Source organism: Podarcis pityusensis, assembly GCF_964106645.2.
Source record: "Podarcis pityusensis genome assembly, chromosome: 2".
In the NCBI taxonomy this organism is placed as follows: Eukaryota; Metazoa; Chordata; class Lepidosauria; order Squamata; family Lacertidae; genus Podarcis; species Podarcis pityusensis.
This window is the reverse complement of record NC_138029.1, coordinates 54,111,804-54,136,984: the sequence shown is the minus strand read 5'-3', so window position 1 is coordinate 54,136,984 and position 25,181 is coordinate 54,111,804. Positions and strand designations below refer to the sequence as shown.

At 40.6% G+C, this 25,181-nt stretch overlaps 1 protein-coding gene across 3 annotated transcripts in view; it reads left to right on the top strand.

Moving 5' to 3' along the window:
* The window catches only part of STK32A (serine/threonine kinase 32A), a 73,980-nt gene extending 52,857 nt beyond the window's left edge, over positions 1-21,123 (top strand). For all 3 annotated transcript variants that reach the window (XM_080997256.1, XM_080997257.1, XM_080997258.1), the window contains exons 7-13: positions 76-165; positions 3,054-3,151; positions 6,297-6,413; positions 13,226-13,351; positions 13,966-14,094; positions 15,622-15,686; positions 17,065-21,123. In XM_080997256.1, the coding sequence (XP_080853382.1) occupies positions 76-165; positions 3,054-3,151; positions 6,297-6,413; positions 13,226-13,351; positions 13,966-14,094; positions 15,622-15,686; positions 17,065-17,158 (719 nt within the window). In that variant the 3' untranslated portion in view covers positions 17,159-21,123. The remainder of the gene's footprint in view (positions 1-75; positions 166-3,053; positions 3,152-6,296; positions 6,414-13,225; positions 13,352-13,965; positions 14,095-15,621; positions 15,687-17,064) is intronic.
* The last annotated feature ends 4,058 nt before the right edge of the window (positions 21,124-25,181 follow it).

Sequence of the window (25,181 nt, the reverse complement as noted above, 5' to 3'; positions counted from 1 at the left end):
TAGCCATGCCAGAATGGAATGTTATGTAGATGTGAGATGCTCATGTAAAAAATGGTTTCTTTACCTCTCTCTTAGGACATGTGCATATCACAGACTTCAATATTGCCACCGTGATAACAAAAGACACTCAGGTCACCACTATTGCTGGCACTAAACCATATATGGGTGAGTAGCTAAAAATTAAGGCACAGTTTACTTCTGTTGGTAATACCTTCTGTTCTAGGGTTGTGCTCTGAGCATTTTAATTCTAATTCTGTCCAGATATTAAAACAGTTTTGCTTCTCCTTCTTCTTTTTAAGAAGAAAAGGTCCAGCTTAGAAGAGACTCCATCCAGCCTAATACCTGGAACCAGCATACTGGTTCCACCTCTTCCAACCCCATCTCATTGCTGCCTAGGTGCCTAAAATCTTAAGAGAGTAGGGCAAAATTGCATGATTGGTTCTTGGGTTTTTTGTGTGAGATGTATGCTGCAGTTGGGTGGGCAGGCCCTATAGAGATGATAAAAGGTGGCCCAGCCCATTGGCTTGACACATGAGACTGGGAGAAGCCTTTGAAATATAAACGGATATGCAGAATATTGATGCATCATCCTCAAATGACTGCCCCTGTTTTTTGGTTACCAAGAAATATAATGAACTTATTACATACCCTTTGAGAATTTAACAAGTGCTCACTTCCATTGTCTGTTTAACTTGTCTGTTTAACTTGGCTGCCTGAGGTAGTGGGGTTTGTGTGTTGGTACCCTCCCTTTGATCACTTATTTCATATGGTTGTATGTTTTCCATGTTTGTTTTAATTTTGAATGCTAGTTTGCTTATAAATATTACACTTATATTCCACTTTTCCTCCAAAGAGCTCAAGGTGGTCACATGGTTTCCCCTCTTGCCTTTTTTCCCTCACAACGACCTTGCGGGGTAGGTTAGGCTAAGAGACTGTGAGTGGCCCAAAGAACTTTATGGCTGAGTGGGGATTTGAATCCTGGTCTCCCAGGTCCAAGCTTAAGGAGCCACGGTCTTCCACTTCAGGAGGGCACCATTTCTATGGGTCAGACCCCAGAGTTAGTATCTCCCTTCCCAGCACTTAAGCAAAAGTTAGGCCACTTCCATTTAACAATATTAAATGATGTTTTGATGGTTATAATGCATGCATCTGCTCAGCAGCTACAAGCATTTTATCTGTGATCAAGGGGGAACAGGAGAGGGACTTTCATGCATATATACTGTATATCGATAGATCAATAGGTATTTGTGCATTTGCAACCCATCTGCGTCAAGCAGTCAGCCAAAGTGTGACCTGGAAATTGTGATTCATAAGTGTAAAAACTTGTACAGAACCAGAGAACGTAAGCATGGTGAGTCAGTTCCCCAGTGCTTCATGCATTTGTGCAGTGCCCTTCTGAACCTCAAGAACATGGCAGAATTCTCCCAGCTCATTTTCTTGATGGTAGTTTTGGTTAGGTGACAAAAGTAGAAGGATGTCATGCCGACTTCATCTTCTCTTTTAGTTAGAGGGCAATGAGAACATTCACAGAGGAAGGGGAAAACCTTTGTGCTTATACCACCCCCTTCTCATTCCAAATATCATTGCTTAAGTATCTCCCCACTCCCAATAATACATTGCTTGAAAATACTTTTTTGCCTTCTATATTTGTTCATATATTTGCTGGGGATATTTGTATTCTGCGATTGTTCACAATGAGTCGTGATCCAAATACAAATGACAATAAATCATTAAAAAATTCATAAACCATAAAGTCAGTTTGAACAGTAGAAGCAGGTGGAAGAAAGTTCAGAGTGGGCTACTCACCCCATGTCAATTAACTCATTAAATGCACTAAAAATGCTTGAGTAAACAGGTGAAACTTTACTGGCACAGTAAAGCTTTTCCCGCACACTTCCAAAGGGAAAGCATTCTCTGTCAGAGCCTGATGGCCACACACTTCTAAAGTAGTTAGTAAACTGATCATAACAATGGCTGAAAAGTAAATTATGATGGTAGAATAGAATTCTTATCTTGCAGTGAACTTGGTTGCAATTGGTATAAATATGGTCAAAATTCAAAACGCGTTCAGCAAAAATGGCTCTTTGATTAATAGATTATTATGGAGGTATGGAAGGGAAGAAGTATATTGGCAGTGTATGGACATAACTTTTTAGATGCATGTGCACCAGACTTGAGATGCATTTGTTCCTTGCTCTAGAAGGCAAAACCTAAAGAACTCTGGTGTACGTGTTTGACGATAGATGTTTAAAGGTGTATCTCTCCGAAAAGCAAAATATTGACTCCTCCTGATAAATAAAGTGTCAGGGCTGAGCCATAAGCAGCTGTAAGAGGGGAATGGGAACGGGGAGCTAATGACTGAGTCAGAGAAACTGACTTAAGGGACCAGGATAGGAATCAGAGCTAAATGTCACCCCAAAACACACCAGAGCCAGGGAGATGATTATTGTCATCATCATGTTTATTGGTAGGCTACATTTTCATGAGATTATCCCCAAAACAGTTCAAAAAATATCAAATGAACAGTGATAACATTTTGTAAAAAATTAAATTATTTTTTAAAATAAGAACAAATGTAGCTAATCATACTGTCAGTATAAGTAAAGCGTCATTTAAAAATAGCCCATACAGTAGTGTATAAAACAATACAAATTTAGTCTGCCTCCTCTTTAGTTTTAAGCTGTTAAATAAGGCTATTTTAACAGCTTAAAACTAAAAAGGAGGCAGACTAAATCCTAATACAGAAATAAAAATAGTTGTTGATGTCCCGTTTTCGCAAGGCATTCCACAAGGCTTAGATACACACATTAGATAGCAGCCTTTCTCTCAGCTCCCATTTCTTTTAGTTCATTTCCCATAGCTCACTGTTGCCCAGGCAAATCAGGAAGCCCTTCTTGACTTGGTGGGCCCAGTAGCCAGCCAGCCATGGCCCCCAAAGGGTCTGTCCCCATTTGGACATTTGGAATATATTCTTACATCAATGGAAGCAAAGGCAATAATCTTGCTGTAAGATTCCTAACGAAAGCAAATAACAACTTTCTCTTTTTCCCCAGCACCCGAGATGTTCAGTTCTATAAAACCCATTGGCTATTCCTATGCTGTTGACTGGTGGTCATTAGGCATTACAGCCTATGAACTTCTTAGAGGCCGGGTACTGTACTGTTCATTTATATACTTTATTGGCTCTATACATCCATTAACCCATCGTTTTCAGGTTGTCCAGCTCTCAAGCTCTGTGTCCATTTTTATGATAGACTCATTAAAATTCCAGAGAGAATCACTGCTGTTTAAAACAAGGAATTATCTTACTGATAAATATGAATTTCTGCTATAGCAGTTGCTAGACAATATACCAAGAGTTCAGCAGGAACAAAATGTAGAAAGATATTTTACAATTGCAGAATGAACCTGCGGTTTGAGGAAGAAATGGACCGCTGTGTGTGAATTAGTAATCAAACACATTTCATGTTCCAGCATGCCTTGTTGCTGGACTGGATGACAACATATTTCCAAAATGTTTTCTGGGAGTCTTTAGAAGTTAGGTCAAACCAGTAGGCAAAATGGGAACTTTATTGCAATGGATACACCTAAAAGCTTTTTAAATTTTTTTTTAAATAAACGTTTGTGAGCAATATGTCGCATTGCTAGCATCTAGAATATTAGCATCAATTTTGCGATAAACTATGCGTGAACAGTCCCATTGATTGCAGCCCTGGAGATACATAGGCAAGTGAAGGTGTGGGAGGAGCACGTGCTTAGCTGGAGATGTTAAGAGTATTTTTGCTGCAGCCGATCACCTTGCACAACCTACAAGCTGCTCAGCAGAGTGATAGCTGCAGTAAAAGAAAAAAAGGCATTTTGCTGCACATGTTCTTCATCTGTGACTACCCAGGATTGCAGCCTTCTGTTTGATTTCAACCTTAATAAAAATAAAAAAAAGCAGGAGAAGGCTTCTTGTTAAATAATTGTATTTATACCAGTCGGATCTTTTGGTAAAGTAAGCAGGGCAGAAATAATTTAAACCTCTGCTTAAAATTGCTTCTTAAAAAAGTCTCATAGTTTTAAATTTTAATTACTTTTAATTTAATTAGTCTTAATTAAGGGTACCTTAGCTTTTTCATCCAAAACATCTGTTCTGAAGCATCCAAAATGTTACGTCATTTAAGTCACAACTGCATGTTGGTGGGGGAATAAAGTAGCCAAGTTTAGATATCGTTTCAGTCCCCACTTTGTTTCTGGGGAAAACAAGCAATGCAATCTCATGTTAAAATATTATGTATACACGCAACTGAAGATAGATATCTTTTATTTGTGAATATGCTGCTGGCTGGACAGAATTGTGTATTTGTATTTAGTCATTTCCACCATCCATTTAGATTTAGTTAAATATATACTGGTAAGCTATGCATATGGTTGCTGCTAATAAAAACCTAAACAGGGATTGAAAAATTAGTTCTTACTACACATGTACTTTGCCTTTTCAGTTGCATGTATTCTTCCACATGCCTGGGAATGTCTCCCAAAGTCAATGTTCCCTAAAGCGGTCTACATTTTTTAGGGTTAGATATTTGCTTCTCACTCTCCTGTTATACATGGGCATTATTCAATAACCACTTGCTAAGGTTGTCAGCAAGAGTGAAAAGCCCTGAATCCAACGTTGCAGTAACATTCAGGTATTGGTGACCTGAAAAACAGTAATGCGTTCTAAAGCTTGCTTTATTGGATTTCTACTCTGCCCAAAGGAGTCCTTTGACATAGCAGGAAATTAAAATGTTCGTGCCTTGTTACCATACACTACAGACATGGTGAAGTATTCCTCCATCTTCCCTGTAAAGAAAAAAAAATACTGTAATGTTGAATCTTATGAACAGAAGTTGCTTATAATAATTCAGAAATGTTCTTGTATCTAAATCTTTCCTGGAACCCTGGCAGATTTCTTGCCCATCATGTATCACCTTTGAAGATCATCTATACTAGTAATGGCTGAATGTTCTGGCAAATGGGACAGAAGTAAAAATCCAGAGGACGAGAGGGTTGTTCCCTACAATCCTTATGTATCTCCCCATGCCGGGGAGTCTTAACTGAACTGCACAGGAGAGGCAGGCAGGAATGCAGGTTGTACTCCAGCCTGTACCCAGAAATGTGCTAGTTTTGCTACCTGCTTTTGCACTTGGATGATTTTTGTCTTCTGATATCATTTTTAATCTGCTACAGTTAAGGGATTTAGATGTGTCTTAGGTAATTTTATTATTTGTGATATTGTTATAGGTTCTTTTTAACATTTTGGTAGTCACCTTGAGAAGGGCATCCTCTTTCTGTACAGAAAATACTAGCCATAACTGTCCAGGAGTCACATATATCCCCACTTCCTGTGCTACTTATGATGGCTGTGCTGTCTCTATGGACTGTTTGAAACAGCCCTCCGTAGTTTAACTCACTCTTTCCAGAGGCTATAAGGTCAGCCACGATATAGCAAGCAATGCTGAACTAATTCGGCACTTAGTTTGAATGGGTAGTTCTTTATATGGCAAGCCCCTCGACTTTTGTTTTCATGAGATGTTTGGCAAATCATGGTTTGTCGTTGGCTTAGTGCATCATGGTTTGTTAGCACAAAACACAGCATGTTCCTGGGTTATCCTCTTTGTGGTGGGAGGAGCAAAGTGGGAGTCCCCTGGAAGTCTCTGTCAGCCTGCACTTCATGCAAACGTGACTTACCAAACCATCCTTTTATGGCTTAGCACGATATGCAAACATGGTCAATGTCTGTTTCAAAGGAAATAAAAACAAGAGTTTACCTCAATGGCAGTTAAGCTCCGACTCCAGACATAAACAGGATAATGCTGTCTTTAAATGTTTCAGGGAATATGGAAAGAATTTTGTTTTCTGTTTTTTAAAAACAGCAGTATTTCCTCTGCACTCAGGCTGTCCTAGTGAACCGCTGGTTGGATGACAGCGCAAAGCCTTGATCCCTTCCCTTACATTTTGCTTTTCAAATGTAGCTTTGTTGTTGCTGCTGCTGCCCTCTCCTGCACTGATCTATTTACTTCAATTGAATTAGGCTCCCCAGTGACTGTAGTTCAATGGTTCAATTGAGAACAACAGCAGGGCGAGATGGAGGAGTGATGCGGGTGGGAACAGGAAGAATGTGGGCTTTGGAAAAATCAGCACAATGACCACCTGAGCAGAGGTCATTTACTTAGAAATGGTCTGAAAGAAATAATGTGGTTTTTGCAGCTGCTGGATGAGGGATTTGTTTCAAAATTTATTTGCTCCCTACCCCCTTTTCCTCTTCACAGAGGCCATATCACATTCGCTCTAGTACTGCTGCAAATGAAATTGCCCACATCTTCAAGACAGCCACAGTTATGTATCCTGCTGCTTGGTCAAAGGATATGGTGTCCTTAATCCAAAAGGTAAGTGGGACATGTTTTTGGAGGCAGGCTGATTTCAATAAAGAGAAGGGTGCTTGCTTTAGAACAGGTATGGGGAACCCCAGCCCCCCCCCCCCACAATGTTGCTGAACTACTACTACTACCATCATTCCTGGCCAGTGACCACTTCTCAGTTCCCTTCAGTGACTGGTAAAGAATCCCTGAGAGATGGCCACCCAACTTCTATTTAAAAACTTCCAATAAATGAGAGTCCACCACCTTCCAAGAAAGTCTGTTCCACTGTCAAACAACTATTGCCATCAGAACATTTCCCCTAAAGTTTTCTAAGAATCGCCTTCCTTGTTATTTGAATCCAGAAAAAGATTGCTTCATCTTCCGATATTTGAAGGTGGTGAACATATCACCTCTTAGTCTGATCTTCTCCAGGCTCAACATATCCAACTCCCTCAAGCTTGGTTTCCAGGCCCTTTATCATCCCGTTCATCCTCCTCTGCACATGTTCCATCTTGTCGCTATCCTTCTTAAACTGTGGTGCCCAGGACTGGACACAGACATATCTAGAAGACCAAATGTTTCCCACACCTTCTGAGTAGAAGCTTATAGGCTTATAGCCTATAAGCCTATAAGCAAGACTTATAGGAGAAGTGCGACTGCTTCAAAAAGCAAGAAGCCCATGTCTTACCTCTCCACCCCCACCCCTCACAGTAATTTCTGCTAACACAAAATGTGTGACATAATTTTACATGACTTCAGGTTACCACACAAAAGCCACCTGCTGCACTTCGTTGGCTCCCACTTGTAGAGGCATAGAGAAAAATTTGCAGTGGACTTACGTTACATCTTTGTATTATTAGATTTTATGGGTATTTAAATACTGCTGTAAATTTAAAAAAACAAACAAACCACCTCATAATGGTTTTCAGTAAAATTACCAGAGAGAGAGAGGGAGAGAGAATTACCTGCTAGTTCAGCATGCTTTCACTTGAGAAGGTTTCCAGACATCACATTTTCCCTGTGGCAAAGTGACAGTCAAGCTTCTGTAGAGATGTTCACTTGCCATCATTTATTCATAACTTCTATTCACATATTTCCATGTGGTAACAGTTTGTCAGCATAAGAATTATCAGAAAATATGGCTGAGAGGCATTCTTTATCAGACAGAGGAAATTGGAATGGGATGCCTTTTTGGAAGGTTTGCTGTTGGGAAAGTCTCAGTACAACTATATCTTTCAGCCTCTTTCTTTCTGTAAAGGGAATGTTTTGGTAATGTCTGAAAACATGATTTGATTAAAGGTGAAGTTAATGAAAAAACGCAGCAAAAAACAATGGGTTCAATCCATGAAAATGTGAATCTATGTTCAAACATTGTTAGCACAATTCAACAGAAACTTAGGTGGTATTCAGCTAAGTTTCAGTTGACCCATTGAAATAAATGAACATTGACTTAACAGGACTTCATGACTAACTTAAAAGTCCTATAGTTTCAGTTAATACTTGATTGCAACTAACTGATTCATGCTCAGTATGGTGCTTGCAGTGGGACATCCTTCTCCCCATAGTAGCAATTCCTGTCATAAAAAAATATTTCAAAGCCTCAAGACCCTGGTGTGAGAAACCTTTGACCCTCTGGATGTTGTTGGACTTCAACTTCCATCAGTGTCAGCCACTGTGATCAGTGGCTAGGGGTGATGGGAGCTGTAGTCCAACAATATCTAGAGGACTACAAATTCCCCATCACTGTTCAAGATCATTCCAAATAAATTCATTCTGACTGGTATGAAAATGCAATGGGAAATGTAGTGAACCATTTTTACATAACAAAATATTTTATATTATGGAATAAATGGCATAAGGAGATTCACTTAATTCCTTTTATACCAGATGTTGTTGTTGTTTAGTCGTTTAGTCGTGTCCAACTCTTCGTGACCCCATGGACCAGAGCATGCCAGGCAGATACAGATACAGTGTATCTGTATACCAGATACCAGATACAGTGGTACAAATTAATTTGGTCTCACATCCAAGATTAATGGCATAAACAGGACCCCTCAGCGATTTCCAGTTATGAAAGATGGTTACATTTTTCTCTCCCAAAGAAGCCTTTTTTAAAAAAGTAAAATAAGATAATTGGGTTCATTGATATAGGTAACTTAGGGAAGAAGAGATAGACTACCATCCTATGCATACTAAATTGTGAGTAATTTCAATGGAGTCAATGGAACCTTCATCTGAGAAAACAGATAGGTTTGCGCTGTTAAAAGAATGGGTTTATATCCAGCAAAATCTTCGCATTAGCTCAAGGACTTCTGTCTGCTCAGTGGACTTCCTCTGCTCATGCCCTCACAGAGTGTTTGTTGTGGGGGAGGAAGGGAAAGGAGAATGTTAGCCGCTTTGAGACTCCTTACGGTAGTGATAAAGCGGGATATCAAATCCAAACTCCTCTTCTTCATGCACCCTCCAAAGTCCGTTTAGGCATTTCCCCAAACCCCAAACCCAGATTTGAGAGTGCGGTGTTGTAGTTTCATATGGGGAAAGGAGAGGGAGTCCTGTTGCACAGGTTTATGTATGTATAGCCTCAGTATCCTCTTATAACCCCCTCAAAAGAGACTATGGAAAAGAAAATAGGTTAATATGTGTGCTGTGTGCAGGTTCTGGTATTTGTGCTTCTGTCTCTGTGATTTTTAAATCAATGTTGTACGGAACTGCCTCGAGAATCTGAAGGCTTGGCAGGCCATTCAGTTGAGAAGACTGCTGCTGCTATTGCTGCTGAGGCTGAGAAAAGTTAAGGCCAAGGTCTATTATATTTCATTATTACCCCGGGGGAAAAGAAAACAGAAGGGGGCACGGGTGGTACTAGAATGGAAGTGGCAATTACACAGCCCCCAGTGGCAGCAATATTTGTAACAGCAAGTGGTGTAGAGATGATATATTAGGCAGTTTAAGAAAATGACCCTGAAATTGGGCTATCATTCAGTGATGCACTCTGAGGGTTTTTTCTGTTCATGAATCTCCACGTTTGGTGTTCAGAATCTCTAGCTAAAAAACCTCTGCAGAACTGAGAAGATCTCTTGTCTGTCTTTGGCAAGAGTCACTCAGGTGCACAGTTCCATGTAGCGGGGAGAAGTCTGATTTCAGAAGGGGGTGATGTTCGCCTTGCCACATGACCCCCAGACCCAGGTGGAGATACAGTGTAACGGAGAACTTCAGATCCATATTGTTAACACATGAACCAAGCGTGCTAGAAATGTTTTTAGTCGTTTTAAAGGTAAAGGTAAAGGGGTCCCTGACCATTAGGTCCAGTTGCGGATGACTCTGGGGTTGTGGCACTCATCTTGCTTTACTGGCCGAGGGAGCCGGCGTACAGCTTCCGGGTCATGTGGCCAGCATGACTAAGCCGCTTCTGGCGAACCAGAGCAGTGCACGGAAACGCCGTTCACCTTCCCACTGGAGTAGTACCTATTTATCTAGTTGCACTTTGGCATGCTTTCGAACTGCTAGGTTGGCAGGATTTTAATCGTTTACATTTTAGTAAAGACAAAACCCACAATATTATAATATTTTTAGGCAGGATTAATAGATCTGGAAGACATGATTTTGGCTGGGGACCCTAAACTGTAGACAGTGAATTAGTTACCACTACCCTCCCCCCCCCCCAATGCATAGCAGGTTATGCTGGGCTAAAACTCCAAATCCACAGCCCAATCCTGAATGTTTTTCAAAATTTAGTATCAAATATATGCTCTTCACATAGTTCCGCACAAGGTGAAAAGCTTCCATATATTCAGAGTCCCATATACATGCATGCATTGGCTACATATTGACTCTTCTACCCCCACTGCCTTTATGTGAGACCTAACAGTGGCACTGTAAGAGATGGCACCAAGGAGATGGAAACATGCCCAACGGCAATTGAAAAAACCTGCATGTATGGTGGTAGCTGTATGATTGTATGATCAGAAGAACTATTTTGTCCATATATATATATATATATACTCTGAACCTAAATACACATAAAAACTGTTAAAAAAAACCCCTGCATTCGAAACTAGTCAAGACAGAGTAGTAACTCCACATTTCTGTAGATTTCCTTTATATTTGTTTATGTCATTTTACTTTGCTTTTTATCCTGTGCCATGACATTCTGGAACCCCCACAGGCCCTTTTGTTCCTTCTTGAATTAATGATGCAATGTCACCGCTATTTAAATTTCCACTGTGCCCCCCTTTGTCTTTGTTTTAGCAGCCATTATGTATTATAGATGAGACCAACTGGGATGTCAAGTTTGGTCCTGGCTCTCACTTGTCTCAAGTAAATTTCATAAGAAAGGTTTCAGTGCATTAAATCAGGCATGGAGCATTGCCACATACAAACTGAACATCTTCCAGCCCCTCTACTGCCAGTTATGCAAGGTTGGTAATGCAGGATGGAAAAGGGAAGAAAATAGAAATTAAATGTGTGCTGCAACCTGTGTAGGTTTTATGTTTGCGTTACAGGCAGATTCAAAGGGAAACCAGGGAAACCTCTCATGTGAAAAATGCTTGTATGGGTTTGCAGATGTTAGAGGAGCATTTTAGGAACTTGCATAATTGTAGGTTTGCAGTTCAGCAGGAGTATCCCATTCCAGTCAGTCTGGCATATGAATGGAAGCAGGCTGAGGAAGTAACTGGCTGGCTTTGATTTCCCTGAATGATTTGCAGCTCCCACAAAAACAATCTGTTTGCATTCATGTTCTACATGAATCATTTTGAAATGTTTTGCTGATTCCTGGGTAATGTTTGAAGAAAAATAGTCAACACTATATGGGCAGTGTACACTGGTGGCATTTGTATAAACCACAGGGGGATCTGATTTCAACAGGAGTTGGTTTGAACTATGTGGGTATTTATCGAGTCATAAAAATAAAGTACTGCTGCAAAATCTTTCTGAGATAAATCTGTCAGAACAGGACTTTTTGAATAATTGGTTCAAATGCAGTAGATACTTGTAGAGTGTTTGGCTTAACTTACTTAGAAGAAAGAGTTCAGTAAATTACTGCTGAAGTAGAACACTTTCTCATTTTGAGCCAGCCAAGCATCCAGCAAGGAAAAGAAACAGATTCTGTACTCACTCATGGATAGTGTGATGTATGGAAATGAGAGAAAAGATTGAAAGGCCTTCTATGGTAGTGCTGATTTCTGGTCAACGCAAATTAAATTGTTTGACCTTTGGAACCAAACTTGTGGTCTTTAGCTCTAACTGCTTTTGGTTGTAATGCCAAGTCTTACAGGGGAACGGAAGGTAGAAGGATTTTTCATTGTCCAAAGCCACCTCCTTAAGTTTGTTGAGGCTGTGCTACTTAGAACATTGGTTTTCTCTTGGAACGTTCTCCATTTATCTTCAATTGTCAGTTGTCCTCACAAAAACCCCATGAGAACAAGCCACACTTATTCCCATTTCACAGAAAGGGAGTGAAGAGATTACAACATTGCCCAAGGCTACTCAATGAATCTATGGGTCATAAATTTGAATTCACAAGTTCAAGACCAACATGTATTCCACTGAGCATGTTGGCCTTTGTCAATGCTTTTGGATACCTAAATTGCTTATTGCACGGCTATAATTGCCTCCCTTACAAATTCTTCTCATAGCATTAGCAGAAGACCAAACTTGCAGGGCTATGCAGAATGAATAGTGGTAAGTTTTGAAATACGAACAAGGCAGCTTGAAGAAACAGCCAGAATAGTCACCAGTCAATCATGGGCAAATATCTAGGAAATGTAGGGACTGTAGTCCTTGATCTCCACGGATAACTTGTCACTAAATTGAATATGTTGCTTTTGTATGGATAAAAACTGTCAAAAGCCTAACTTTATTAGGCAAAACTGTGGTTACCGTTTTGATGTTACATTCCTGTTGAAATTGCTACAGTGCAGCTCCCTCTTGGTTTCTAAAGCGATGGTGGGAGCCTTCAGGGAAGAGTCCGTGATGCTTCTCCTTCCTCTGCCACTACCATCCTTCATGAAAGCTAGAGTATTATTGCATTGCGAAGGAGCTGCAGCGTGGACCTCTCTCATATAACCCAGGGCTTCTGACACTTTCTTTGTGAGGTAGTACAAGAGCCACTGCTTCTTCCCAAGCTGCCCAAGGAATATCAGAAAAGACCCCTGTATTGTTGCCCTTAGTTCAGCAAGTTAGATTTTTGAAGTTTGTATGGCAAGTAACAGTTGTACTGCCCTTCATGTGTTGCAACTCTTCAGATAACCTAACTGAGCTCGAGATCTACCAGTTGTTGCCTGCAAAAGTAAATGCTAACTTAAAATGGAGCATATGATTTTCCAATTGGTCTTCTGCCCTAGACTGCTTCCTTATTTTTGTCTCAAAATTGTATTGATTTCTTACGTAAAACCCAATCAGATGTTTTACTGTAAAAATAAATAGACTGGATTACGGCTTTTCTCCTTCCTGGAAAACCTAATTATATTTTCAAATTAGAACAATAGATTAGACTTGCTTCTATGCTGTGCTACACAATATAGTTGTAGAAGAGGATTCTCTATTGAGTTATCAGGAGTAAAACTGGTAACCTGCCCTTTTTTCCTTTCTGCTTACGGCACAATGGTCCTGATCTAGTGAAAGTTGTGACTAAGATCCATTGCATCTGAAACCAATGCAGCAAATTAGTCATGATTAAATTAAGTCGTATGGCTTTTAATGGGGATTCATGCCTGACTGAAATGCACAGTGATGCAAACCACCGTCATTTCCTGTATCTAATTTACAGTAAAAAATCTTGTTGTTTTCTCTCTGTTCTGATCCTTATCATGTTTACAAGCTGGTTTAATTCCCATTTCTAGTTAATGGAAATAAATACAGAGGAACGGTTTTCTCAACTGACCGATATCCAAGACTTTGCTTATTTGTCCGATATCAACTGGGATGCTGTACTTCAAAAGACAGTAGAGCCTGGATTCCTTCCTACCGTAAGGATTATATTTTTAATTATATAAAGTCTCAAATAATAGGTTTTTTTTATTGTAGAATATTTTTAGCCTGCTTTTCAGATTGAAGTCCACAAAAGACAGCTTACACAGCCAGCAATTTAAAAACAAACCAGTTCATTGGTTACAGTGATGGCCAAACTCCTCTTTTTGGGAATGATGGGGGAGTAGTCTTGTAACTACGTACCAAAAATGTGGTGGCTTTTTTTGCTTTTCATTAAATTTTGGCAACAAATAGTGAATCACACAGATCATACAAGTCTCCCCTGCCAGTTAGAGGATGGTGAATAGGATGATGGGGTAATGACTGCTCCCCACATTAAATGGGGGCGCCCTTTGCGTGGTCGTGCGCAGTCCCCTGGACCCTATGGGACACCATTAGCACAGGCTTGGCTTCACCTTCCCTAAGTGGGATACCTGGAGGTCTCCGCCTACCTCAGCCAGTTGCCCAGTCCCGCTTAGGGAGGTGATGCCAAGGTGATTGGGAGCTCTTGGTATGGTTTCTTTTCCAGGTATAGAACCAAAGTATAGATATAGAGTCAGCTTCCCATGCAAGTCTCATTCTGTTTGGAACATTCTCTCTCCCCTTACCCCAGAAAGGGAAGTTGAACTGTGACCCAACCTTTGAACTTGAAGAAATGATCTTGGAGTCCAAGCCACTTCATAAGAAGAAAAAGCGCCTGGCTAAGAAGGAGAAGGAAAGCGGCAAAAATGATTCCATGGAGGTGAGAGTTGGAGGCAGCTGGGCTCCTTGTTTCAGTTGAGGAAATTCATATTTGCACAGACCAGTGGACTTGTTGCCGATGTAAAGATGCCAGCATTTTAATGCATTCCAGCTTTGTTAGATGTCTTCCTGACATATTGGTCTCAAAAGACAAGAGACAGTGATGCTCAAATTGCTTACTCAGGTCTAATCGCATTGACGTTAATGGCAGTGCTCCAAATGAGTGGCTTGAAGAGAAGATTGCAGCCAAAATAGGCAAGCCATCACCCTAGTTGGCTGCTTGTCTCTGCAGATTTGGATAATAATGGAAGTAGTAGTTCCTTCAGTTTCTAAATTATTTGCTTTTTTACTGTGTGTCATTGATACTATATTTTCTATACGTCCACTTTTAAAACTGCTGGAATATGAAATAATTGCTAATAGCAAATAATGCTTTCTGACTTTGGTGTCAGGGTTTTGTTAGCAATAAACTGCTTGAAGGGCCCTTACTGAAACCCCCCTTCTACAACAGACAGGCGTATAATTCTTTCTGTTTTCTTAGCCCTTCATGTTCCGACAGGGAAGAAATTGGGGAAAGTAAACTGTGTCTGTACTATTTACTGATTGTGATAGGAGAGCACCTTCTTGTTTTCTTGGCAACCACCCTAATGCTTTTCTCTAGGTTCATCCTTCTACCCTCTTCCAGCTATATGGAGTTGAGCTCATATGAGGTGCTCCAAAATATAATATAAATACATAGTACAAAGGCAAATAATTTAGACCATAACCCCCCATCACTTGGTGTAGTTGAAACCTATTATCTGTCTGTCTGTCTATGAATGTGTCTGAGAAGGGACTACTCTCCCTTCTCAGATTTCATATCAGATGTGGAATAATGCTATAACTCTCCTTGCTGCTTGGCAGGTTGAAATAGTTGATAAGTGGCTATGTTGATAAATTTACCTTTTGTGAATTGTCAGTAGTAGGCACCCTTGCATTCTGTTAAGAGAACAAATGGGCAAAAATAAGAGGATCTTCCTAAGCTTTTTGCTTCCCACACATCTTTCTATTTTTTCCTGAAATTGTCCACTCTTTTAACTCTGTATGTGACCCACCTACAGAATATATTGGGTTAGTCTCATACAACTTTATTCTGCAAACCTTCATTTTTCTGTAGCTTCATAAAGCAGCAGAATCTGGATCCAGGAGTGACAGAGGGGTATGATATCTTCAGCCCATCATTACCAGTATCTCTAGATTTCAGATGACTTTAATGTTCCATTGTGCTAGAATGTAAAGAGATCACATGAATTTTAGAATCTTTGGTGTATAAAGCATTGGAGACATGTGAAAAAAAAAGCATTGGATCAAAGTTAGATGAACTTAGTTAATCTCACTAAGTCATGATTAACTTGTCCGAGGCTTAAGTTGTCTGGATTCAACCCATTGCTTATTATTGTTGCTATCACTTCCCTATATCCCAGTGAACTGTCTATAGCCTTAATGTCATCTCATCACATAAACTTTTCTGTTTGTTTCACAATGGAAGACCTGCCAGCTTCAGAAACACCTGGAGTCAATCCAAAGGGACTTCATCATTTTCAACAGGGAGAAGTAAGTATTGAGCTGAAAAGTAGACTTTATCTTGGCAAGTGTGCTACTGCATGTCACTGAAACTAGTTAGATATAAGGAAGTCTGATCAGTATTCCTCCAATAATTAAGCAGTGAGTTTGGCATGAAATCTATTGAAAGGCTTTGGGAGGTTAGGCAATGTTCACAGGCTCTTTCGTTGGGCTGCCACTAGAACAAATTATTTTAAAAGCCAACGCCAGCCCATTTCCCTGAAGTAGGCAGTCCTATTAAATTCATGTGATTAAGTATATGGTGACTGTGGTGGGTTTATGGCTCTCTTCTGTTCTAGTCTGCACCTCTTTAGGGAACAATGCATAGTTTTGAGAAAGGAATTTGTGACTGACATCTTAAATAGTTGAATTATGTTTTGATTTTGTCGCTTGCTGCCTTGACATTTAAAAAGGAAAAGCAGGGGATACATATTTCAAATAAACTAATAATTAAAATAAATGACAAAGAACAAGCTCTTGGCTCGAGCGGTAACTGGATGAATGTTATATTAGCAGAAATAATCAGATATTTAGGTAATTTAGCAAAAGTGAACTCAGCAGATTTTATCTATTAAAGGTGCCACAGGATTGCAAGCTGGCCGCCACTTCCCCTGATGCCATCCCGGCCTCCTCACTGGCCAAGAAAGTTGGATACAAGCCACCTGCCCAATTGGCTGATGGCATGTGTGCAAAGGGGTGGGCACTCACTGAGGGGCGGGACCAACTGAACCACCAGGCTTCACTTGGATTTGCTCTTTGAGCATTTAAAGAGGCCCACATCCTACCTCCACACACAGCTCCTTGGCTCGAGCAACAACAGGGTAAATTTTATATTAGCAGAAATAACTTGGTCTTTAGACCCGGCATATCTTCTTGGATCCCCATCACTGCATAACATGACTAATATCAGGTTATATTGTTTTTTGTGTCATCCCTACCATTTTTGTCCACAACTAAGTCTATTAGTATGTAAATAGTAGAGTGTTCCATATGTGTCTCAGCAGTTCTGAAGCAATAGGCATCAGTTCCCCACTTTCCAGCCTGGTCATCCTGGTAAGGTAAAGATAAAGGGACCCCTGACCATTAGGTCCAGTCGTGGCCGACTCTGGGGTTGCGGCGCTCATCTCGCTTTATTGGCCAAAGGAGCCAGTGTACAGCTTCCGGGTCATGTGGCCAACATGACTAAGCTGCTTCTGGCAAACCAGAGCAGCACACGGAAACGCCATTTACCTTCCCGCTGGAGCGGTACCTATTTATCTACTTGCACTTTCTGGTAGCAGAAGGCTATTGACCCTGGTTGCTGCATCTCTGTTATGGACTTTGGTTTCTTATGTGTTTTGTTTTGTTTTGTTTTGTTTTGTTTTGGTAGGATGAGGAAACAGCATAATGAAATGCAAGAGAACTTGACACTGACACAAACCAAAGACAATCAGGAAGAAGACGACCAGAATAATAATCTTTGAAATCAGTTTAGCTTCTGCTGAGGTCTTGCTGTCCAAGGGCCAGGCGTCTACTTTACCTACTTCATGGAGCTCAACAAATCAAACTGCACACTGCTATCAAGACAAGGCAGACAGCTTCCCTTGCTATGGGCTCTTCAAACCAGAAGCTGAGTGTCTCCTTCCACCATAAGGAGTTAGGGCCTAGTCTCTTGCAGCAGTGCATAAGGCGCAAATTCTCATTTTATGCCTTTTCCGGTGTTTTTAAAAAGCAGGAAAGAAGGTGGTGTTTTCCCCTCAAAGGGAACAAGAATGAAGAAAGGTCATATTTTCTTTATGTAGCTTTTCTGTGGCAGGATGTAGGGTTTGCTGATTATTGGGCTCAGTCAACTGCCTGTAGGAAAGTGATAAGGTTTTTATTAAGTGTTTGTTAGGTGGGTAGCTGCATATTTTAATAGATGTTTCAAAGAGATGGTCCAAGACTAAAATAGTGCAAATGGACAACAAGAGAGTCCAATGTCAACACCAGCTTTTTCTGCACCAGCAACTACTCTGATCTAAAGCTTATATTTAGTACACCAGCTCAAAATATACAAAGAATTATTATTTGCCATGGATTCCCCCCCTCCACACACTATTGGCACTATATATGTAGCGTTCAAGGGCAAATGGATGTGGTGAGTGTGTGATCTTAGAGTTGCTATGTGAATCAGAAATTGAATTGTTGGCAAATAGATACAAACAAAGATATAAGTCGCTAAAATCTTCTAAGGGGATGTGGTTAGATAGAACTCACCAGCAAGTACAACTGACAACTCTAACTGGGGGGGGATGGGGCTGAACTTAAAACATTGTTGTTTTTGTTTTTTAAAAATGAAATAAAGGCTGCATAATCAGGAATAGTCATTCAGCAAAGGTTGATGCCCCCTAAAATCAATATGACAGCACATCACACTTAACTGTATGAAGCCTATTACCTTTGTAGCCTTAGGTTGCTATTTGACACTGTATGCACTCAGATCTGCTAGGAGCTGCCAAAGGGGAATGAGCAAGTGAGGTGGAGCGAGCGTACAAGCATAACAATTACATAAGCCTCCATTTTTGGCAATATTAAGAATAGTTCTTTAAGGAAAAGCAATATTGTATGTATCAAAAATTCACTAGATTTTTGCTCTGTCCTGCTTCAGGACTCTAGCCATCTTCTCGCCATGTTATCCTCTCTCCATGTTTCCGCTGGAACGCAGCTGGCCAAGTGATATCACCGGTGTGAAAGTCAAGCCCATAGTTTGCAACCGGGAGTCAAAATGAGCCGAGTGATTATTCCACCACTCTTGCAGCCAACTGCCCCCTGGTGGCATTTCATTTTCGTGCACACTCATGTACAAAAATATTTTTAAAAGAAAAGCAGCAAAGAAAAAGAAACTCTGCAAGGAATAGACACAATCCAGCTGTAAGTTCAGTACTTTTCAATGCCATTTATTTCAAAATTAGAGTGAAACATTGGCTAGACTGTGCCCAGCATCTTGGGTTTTAATCACCGTATTGAAGCAAGGCAGGCAGACACTTCATACATTTGGCTAACTGAGCAAGCAATCCCGTCTTCGCTTTATAGGCTCACTGGGCTGCTTTCACATACGAGAAGCTGCTTTCTATTAATATCTGGTTTCTCTTGCACTCAAGGAAAGCCACTGCCTTGTGGGGAGAGGACCAATCATCTGGAATAAGTAGTTTATCTGCATGCACAAAGAAAGACGGGCTGCTTAAGCCCATCTATTTCTTCAGGCAGCTTAAGCTAAAATTGCTGCCTTGGATGTTGAAATCGATAAAATGTTCTCTAAGGCCCTCTAGCTACATCCTTTTTATGTGTACTTCCTGCAATAATAATAATAATAACAACCCACAATTTATTTTTCAACAAAACACTTTGGCTTCTTTCTGCCAAAGAAAACCGCCCCAGGTAGCAGCTGCCTGTGACCCAGCTCTCTGCTGCTTTTAAAGGTGAAAGGCCAGTAGCTGTCTTGGGACCAAAATATTCCCAAAATTAAATATATATGGCATGGAATTCTCCCAGAACCAGAGTCAAAGCAGGTTCCAAAGTAGTTGGGATCAGAGCATTGCCTTGTGTGCCTGTTGGGATCATTGCATTCAATAAGAAGCAGTGTCTTTTTAGTGACACTCATCCTGCGTTGGAGATGGCACACTAGTCTCCTTGGCTTTTATCAATTTCTCTTCTGTAGACCAGCCATGAATGCAATTGTATAACATTAATCATTAGATAGCCAAGCTCCATTACCCAACGCAAAAGGTGATCACAAACTACCCTTCCTTCGGCCATGGTGCATTAAGCATAATAGATGCCAACATTCTGAATAAGCTCTAAGACTATAGCCTTACTGTGCTCTGCTTGGGCTGTACAGCTGAGACGGCTAACTGGGGGCTCCCAGGCTCCAGCTCTCCCTGCCATCATTCCGCCTGGCCTGCTGCACCAGGCTGAATGGTCAGGGCGTTGCTTCTCAACTGGGAGGAGCCCATGCCACTGTATAGTATCAAGGGAAATCCACAAAGCCCTTTAACACAGCTTTGGTCCAACTTTCCACTATTCACACTATATTGAATTTAAGTCTTACTGCTATGCTAGCACAATCTTTACGCCAGTCCCATCGGCTTGATATCTCAGCTGCATGTAAAGCCTAGAAGTAAATTGGGATTGTTGCAGCACCAGGGAATAGCCTTGTCGAGGTGTTGCTTTTTTAAGGCTGAATGTGAGCTACTAGGCCTGATTTGTACAATGTAGAACAGTTAGCTTCAAAAGACTGTTATTACTAGTGACGTCATTGGCACTACCCAATCGGTGCCCAAAAAACGCAATGATAAGCTGTGAAACACCCACTTTTAAAACAGGTTTGTGAGTTATGGGGCAAGACAGCATTTTTTAAATTTTTGTTTTTTTGGAATATCAAAACTGTGGGCTTAGGGTCAAACAGGATGATATAGTAAATGCATTAGCATATTTCTGTAGGTATACTTTGATTGGAACTATGGAAGTCAACCCTGTCCCATTTCTCCCAAAAACGTTCCCCTGAAGTTGCTATTTATGCTATAGCCTCTCATTCAGAAAAACTGCACTAGGCGAGAGGGTTAAAACTCCCTTCCTCCAGGATGCTTGTTTTTTTTTTTAAAGATAGTGAGAAGCAACAGTGCATTAAACATACTATCCTATTTGATGCTCTGTTGGTAAATGTGTTTTGCAGCAACAGAATCAGTAGCTGACAACTGTGTTTGTGGTAGAATAAAACTTTTGTGGGCAGGAGTGCCTTATGTCTAATTTGAATCCCAGAGTATGCCACAACTTGTGAGGTATTGCACTATTTTAAAACGCTAAAAGACAACACTTTGGATTGAAGAGGACATGAGCTGCTGGCTATTTCAGAACTACCACTTTAGGGCCAAGCAGCAGCAATAATTGTTTTTTTTTTGCATTCCAGAGGTAGCCAACATGGTGCCCTTCAGATGTTGTTTGACCAGCCCCAGCCAGCATGACCAATGGTCAGAGATTATGGGAGTTTGCGTCCAGCAATATCTGAAGAGCACTGTGTAGGCTACCCTTGCTCGGTGCAGTTTTGATCTCTTGTCACTTTCAAGCAATAACCTTCCCATGAAAAGTTTAACTGGTAAACAGTTGTTCAACATGTCACAGTAAAATGGCTGCCTATGCACTGTCTGCCCTGGATAGCTTTCTGCACAGCAATGAATAGGAGGCATTAAATCTGGTTATAGTCACATATCTAACAATTGTAAGCAATTGGGTTTTAGGCTTCATCCTTTTGTCTTGCATAGAAATGGGCTGCGAAGACAGCTTGCTCATTATCAATGTTAACAGGTTAGTAATTATGTCAGGTTTAATGAAAATACACAAGTGGTATTTCTGGCACTTTTCTTCTCTTCCATTTTATAAACATGGTCTATTAAACTTTCTATAAGACTCTTAACACTGCATTGACTCTTTTTACCCTTGCATTTTTTTAAAAAAAAACCAACTTGTGTTAATTTATTAAATGTTCATGTTTAAAAAGTCTGTTGGATAGGTAAGAGAGACTTGTCCCATTCAATAAATTTGGAGGTTTGCGGAGTCTGTTTTGATGAGGTAGCTAAGGGGATAAGGTGTGACCAAGAGGGGGTGTCATATAGCCATGGATCTTCCTGTAAGGCAAGCCAGAATGTGAATAGCAGCAAACCTGCTTAGTTGTATTATAAAGGTGAGACCCAGCACTTTGCCAAACCATGTTAGCACTAGTCATTCTCCTCTCCTGCATTCCCTCCCATGGCCAACTCCTGCTTGCTATCTTCTTAATTTAATGAGGGTTGTGATCAGACAGCAGGGTCCCTGTCCTATGTTCTACACAGCACCTTGGATGGTGGCGGAATTAAATGTTGCTCAATAAACTGAGTTGGAACTTTTGGCAATAGAACTTCATTTTTAAAATGAAGTTAATTTACATTGTAATTGCCACATTATAGTTTACTTATTTTTATTTATAAAATCTCTATACCACCCTTCATGTGACAATCACAAAGCAGTTTACCATATAAAAATACAGAACATAGTAACAAATGAAAACAATAACCCTGACTAAAAGGCCCTAGATTGTTTGCCTGGCACCTTTCTAAGCTAACTATATATACAATCCATGCTCTTGAACAGCCCCATATCTTTTTACTGCAGTTTGCAAAGAACATCCTGCTAGACTGTCCCCAACATTTGTAATATACTCAACATGTGTCTGGTTGTATGTGAAAGCTCAAGTATCATCGCAGCAGAGAGACTCTGTGGGGGAGCTTCTGTGGGAATCTGAGCTCTCTTTCACCCCCCCCCCCTTTTTCTGGCCATTTTTCATTTTATTTGAAGCTTAGATAAAATTCTCACAAATATGATCTTTCAGATTTTTTCTATTCTTTTACGCAGTTGTAAAACAACTCTCAGAAAGGAACAGAATGTTCCTAACCTTCCAATTCCAAGTACTTAAGGTGAAATTGATGTGTTAGGGAGATCACACATCTGATTGATTTTCACTGCTGGCCGGAGCTCCAGTTAATAACGGTTTTATGTATTTTTCAAAGCTTGATGACATCCCTTTTTTTATCCCAGATTGCAAAAACTTACCTCAAATCGCAAAGGCAGGAAAAAGTCTCAACCAATCTGTTATGTTAAAAAGTCATCAAGTTTGTTAACTGACAATTGCAAAAAGCAATCAAGATATCCATGTTGTGTTAAAACTTTTGTTAACAAGAATTAGAAGCTGTTTGTCAGTTTCTGGACAGATCCACTCCTGCATATAGATCACCTGCTCTCAGGCTGACTTGTCACAAGCGCAAGAATGGCCATCCTTGACTAACTCATTGATTTTCTGAAATTTTCATCAGCTGAATCTATTCTTGTGAATTACAGAAGGTTCAATTCACATCTGATGTGTATTAGGTCTGTGCTATCATCCACTGAGCACAGCAGAATGTGGCCAGAAGTGGAATTATTCTCATTTGAACAGGTAACTTACTGCAGTAAGTAAGATATGCTCTGTGATGCTGATGGTTTGATGTTAGGGGGATGCCACAAATGAAGATGTACAGCAGTCATTTCACAAGTCTTCCATGAATCACATTTAGAAGCACTTCTAAAGCATATCTGTGAGAATGCATATATTTACCCCTCTCCCATTAAAGCTAGTAAGATTTGCCAACTGCAAGACAGGTGCTTGGATATTTTCAAGTTCAATTTAGAAAATATTAAATAAGAAATATAAAAAAGCAGCCTGCAGAATCAAAATGTGTACAAAACCTACATTGTATGAGCATGAAGTGGCTGCCAGTATGTAGTTTTCCACTTGTGAAAAGTCCATTGTAGACACAGAAAGGCGTGTGCTCTCGTCTGTGTTGCAGAAACAACTGACTCCCATCTCTCATCACATTTCTTCCTCTTAAAACACACAATCCAATTTCTGAGAACAAGCAAGTGTGCAGTTTTGTCTTCCATACTCTCTTACACAAACTACAGCTCAACAGTATGTGTTCCCTTATTTGTAGTTTGGCCCCATCTTGTGGCAACTTGGGAATAATGCAACTATTGTAGGAACACTGTAAGCTGTCTTTTATTGAGAGTATTGGTCCATCTGGCTCAATATTGTCTCCACGTTGACAGACAGTAGCTCCCCTGTTCTGGATAGACCTTTTCTAGTCCTACCTGGAGATACCAGGGATAGAATGGGATGTTTTGCAGGCAAAGTATGTGCTAGCAGACCACAGATGTCACTGGTGAAGTCAGCTAGCCAACCAAGAAAAAATGGAAAGTGACTGAGATTATTATATTCAGAGGTATAGAAGGAAAGGTTACTCCAGTATACCAAAGATACGGCAAAATAGGGATGTGACCGACAGCATATACGTACTTGTGTACCTTAGGTAATGTGAGAAGTCAAGTTCACCTCATTTGGCATATTTACAAAGGGCCCATATTATACCTTTGGTTAGGAAAGTTTTTTCTAGCTTATATTAACAGCTATTAAGTAGGATGTTATTTGAACATGCAGCCTGCTGCGAAGGATATTCTTAAGCATGAACCTGGCAAAGACTGGAGATAAGACAGCAGGATACAGTAATGCTCATGCTTTTCCTCCAGGAACCAGAGAAGCAAACCAAGCAGACTGGGCACATAGATGAGAGAGGCCTCTTCCAATGTTGTTATACTAGCTACAGTGCTTTACCTTAAAAATACTCTTATGTTCCATCTTCACCATGCCCAGTGTCAGGCAACAAAATTATCCATTTAAATCATGTGGAACAAGGCCATGACTAAGAGACTCAAAACCCACATTATTGTCTTGCTCTTTGCAAAGGACGTTTTTAGCATCATAGTTCATTTGTGGAACTGCAAGGAGGAAGGATAGGGGAGATTATTCTATCTGGCAAGCTGAGATGCTTGTGCCGATGGGCTAAATGTTAATAGGGCAAGGTGAATTTCACCAAGTGTGTTCAGTTCTCCTAAAACAAGGCAGCTTCCACATTTTAAGCCTACCAGCTAACTTTGTGTGAAGTTTATCTGTTTAAATCACAAAACTGCTCCTTGTCATTTTCTAATCTGCCAGGTAAGGGCAGTCCAAAAGCTGACAGGTAAACCTATTGTGTTTGGTGTCCTTTCATTTACAAGCACATTTCTTGTTTTTTGCGCAGGCTATATTATCAACTGTTGTGGAAAGACAGGGTCTCAGCTGGTTTGATCCGACATAACTTAATGTTCATGATTATTGCAGCTGACACTGAAGGAAGCTTGAGGCCACTTCTCTGACATAGATGCTGTGTTTGTTCATACCTGACTGAAATCTACCAGACACATATTAATGTTTGACAAGGCACTTTTTAATAGAGAAAGTGATATTGTCAAAAGGTATTTTGGTGTAAATATGGATAAAATCAGCAGTATTCTATGGCCTGTTTGGTGCTTGTGTACTGAACTGAAAGCAAATTAAATAGATGCTTTATAAATGCACTTTTTCATGGGCAACTACAGTGGTACCTCGGGTTAAGTACCTAATTCGTTCCGGAGGTCCATACTTAACCTGAAACTGTTCTTAACCTGAAGCACCACTTTAGCTAATGGGGCCTCCTGCTGCCGCCGCGTCACCGGAGCACGATTTCTGTTCTCATCCTGAAGCAAAGTTCTTAACCTGAAGCAATATTTCTGGGTTAGCGGAGTGTGTAACCTGAAGCGTATGTAACCCGAGGTACCACTGTACCAGTGTGTGGAATGCAGAGCCCATGCAGATCCCTGTTGCCAACCCATGGTACTGAACGGCACTGAAGAGTGGGACATGCAGAATGTGAGGAACACTGAGAAGAGCTTCGCCTATCTTCAAAGTGGTCATGCAGGCATGCCACTAACACCAACCTGGAGGGTGGCAACGGGCCTCTTCTGTGGTGGCTCTCCCCAGGGAGGTTTCGCTGGCGCCTTCATTATACACCTTTGGGTGCCAGAAAACATTCCACTTCAACCAGGCCT